Raw genomic sequence first — 2513 nt, 5'->3', positions numbered from 1 at the left:
CTTGGTGTCCATGCTGGCTGGGTGGACTTGTGTATGTGCCATGAGGGATGAACTCTGTGCTAACTCCCGTAATTTCCATTTCTCCTAGATGCTCTGTACGACTACACCAAGGGGAACTTTACAGTGACAGGACCAACTGCCACGGCATCCATCTTTGCCACTTACCCCGCTCCCTACATATCCTTGCTGGGGGGCTTCTTCACAGAGGTCAGTGGGGACAGCTGTGGCGTGCTAGGAGGGGGTGGGTGGTAGCAGGTGCAGGTCTGCATCAGGGGACTCAGCGCTACACGCGCAGATGCCACCACAACCTCCACTCCAAGTTCTTCCCATGAACACAGCCTGTCTGGATTGAACCTCTGGGTCTGAACAGCCCAATTGAGGCTGCCTAGTTGACTCCCAGCATGTAACAGTGGCCAGATGCACAGAGGTAAGAAGGGGATGCCTCAGGGGATGTGCAGCACTGGGGAGATTCACTTTCAATTCAAATCAGAGGAAGCTCCTGCTTTTTGTTTCTGAGCTGACAAAACTGTTGCCTGGGCATGATGGTGAGATATGGAGAGCCTACAGATGGGGAGCTGACCACTTGGCCTCCTGTGGAGCATGCAGAGTCTTTGCTGCACAAAAAAGTCGATGAAAATGACAGCACGTTGCCAAGATCTGCAGTTTCTGCTTTATTTCTGCAAGCAGTCCAAGGCGCTACGGCTGCATTTTCTGAAACAGACAGGAGTCATCACCGCTATTCAAACCTGTTCCTGATGTCTTGGGCACTGCAGATCTACAAATGCCAGCTACATCTTGCACAGACAGGAGATTCAGCTTCCCAGATGAGCATGTGCTATCTGCTTTGAGTCCTGAAAGGACTGATGCAACAGGCTATATAAAACATTGACCCCTCTAGGCAGATCAGATTTGTCTTGTTAACCGTTTGTTACGGCTCTGCCCCTGTTAGACAAAGGGTACGTAAGCCCCATGTCCCCGTCTTGAAAGGGGGAGGGAGCTGGCAATGCTGAGAAATCCGTATTGGTCCTAGAGCATTTTTGGTGGTCAGGTGGAGAATTTTGTGCTAGGGAGTTAAGACTTTTCTTGAGTCCACACGTGAGGAGGGAATAACACTTGGGTCCTCCCTGACTTGATCAGACCATGAGTCCCACCTGCTCTTCCGTTCTGGGAAATCTCCTCTCTGCTGAGCAGGATCATTCTGACTTCCCCACTCTCTCTCCTGACCTGTTCTCCCTTTCCTGCTCCTGCAGTTTATGGCGACAGCGATGCTGCTCCTGGGCATTCTGATCATCCACGATGAGAAAAACAATGGAGCCCTGAAAGGCACGCAGGCCCTGCTCACAGGGATCCTGGTCCTGGGCATCGGCCTGGGGATGGGGTTGAACACAGGCTACGCCATAAATCCCTCTCGGGACCTGCCCCCCAGGGTCTTCACGGCAATTGCTGGCTGGGGAACGGACGTCTTCACGTGAGTGACCTGTTTTGCTTTTCTACTGCTCAGCTTGCAAGGAGAGGAGATAAGCCCAAGATAAAATATTCATGAAGACTTTTTCTTTGCACAGTGGTGCTATCATCACAGAGTGGCCCTCAGTTTTCAGACAGCAAGGGTTGTGCACAGAGAAGCCCCATGCCTTACATACACATAATTGGGGGTACACTAATTCTCCAGCAGAGGATTCATCTTGCCATTCAGATACCTCAGTTTGGGCACCGAATTGGCTACCAGTTAGCTGGAGAACTAGCCAGTTATTGCAGTGACTGGAGAGTCAGAGAGCTAATTAATTCACCTTCAAGCAGTTACTTACAACTGGGTTGCTGAACAGCTCTCCTAAATCTGATGTCTGACCCTGGAGATGAAACCCTACCTTCCCCTATCTAGTAACATGATCCCATGCAATGGCTTTTCCCATGGTGAGGACATTACCAGACCCTCCTGTCCTGGCTGCCCATTTTCACTAGTTTCCCAGAAAATATCTTTGAGATCTCGGAAGAGGAGGTGCGGATGTTATTGGTAACGGGGATGGAAGGGTGTGTGTGTCTGTCTGCCTGCCTGGCACACTCATCAGGATCACACCGACTATTTCTGTAGGACAACCAGGAACCTGCAGACAATGGTAAAGCACTTCCCCAGGCCAGTGGAAAAAATTAACTTCCCTCTGGGAATTACATTGGCAGACAGAGAATTTGTCTAAGCCAGTTATAGGGCCCTGTACGTGAAGTGGGCCAGGACACCTCTGCTCACACAGCTCACTCCTGGCTCAGCAAACCCAGCTCTCCTCTCCCTGCACCATGCAGCGGCAAGGCAGCGGTTCCAGTCTGGCTCACTAGTTGCCTCTTCCATGTTTCATTTTAGGGCTGGACATCACTGGTGGTGGGTCCCACTCACAGCTCCGGTACTGGGAAGTCTTGCTGGTGTTCTAATCCACAAACTCTTCATTGATTTTCATAACCAACCTGTCCTGGAAAGTCGAAATGAGAAAGGACAGCCAGTTGTGGAGAGTTCTACGCTGTGA

At 50.9% G+C, this 2513-nt stretch overlaps 1 protein-coding gene across 1 annotated transcript in view; it reads left to right on the top strand.

The window, feature by feature from the left end:
• The window catches only part of LOC104514745 (aquaporin-7-like), a 6800-nt gene extending 4287 nt beyond the window's left edge, over positions 1-2513 (top strand). The window contains exons 4-6 of the mRNA XM_010158504.1: positions 89-207; positions 1251-1468; positions 2354-2513. Of these exons, the coding sequence (XP_010156806.1) occupies positions 89-207; positions 1251-1468; positions 2354-2513 (497 nt within the window). The remainder of the gene's footprint in view (positions 1-88; positions 208-1250; positions 1469-2353) is intronic.

This window comes from Eurypyga helias, unplaced genomic scaffold (genome assembly GCF_000690775.1).
Source record: "Eurypyga helias isolate BGI_N326 unplaced genomic scaffold, ASM69077v1 scaffold30389, whole genome shotgun sequence".
Classification (NCBI taxonomy): Eukaryota; Metazoa; Chordata; class Aves; order Eurypygiformes; family Eurypygidae; genus Eurypyga; species Eurypyga helias.
Note: the sequence above shows the minus strand (reverse complement) of the source record. Positions and strands in the feature narration are given on the sequence as shown.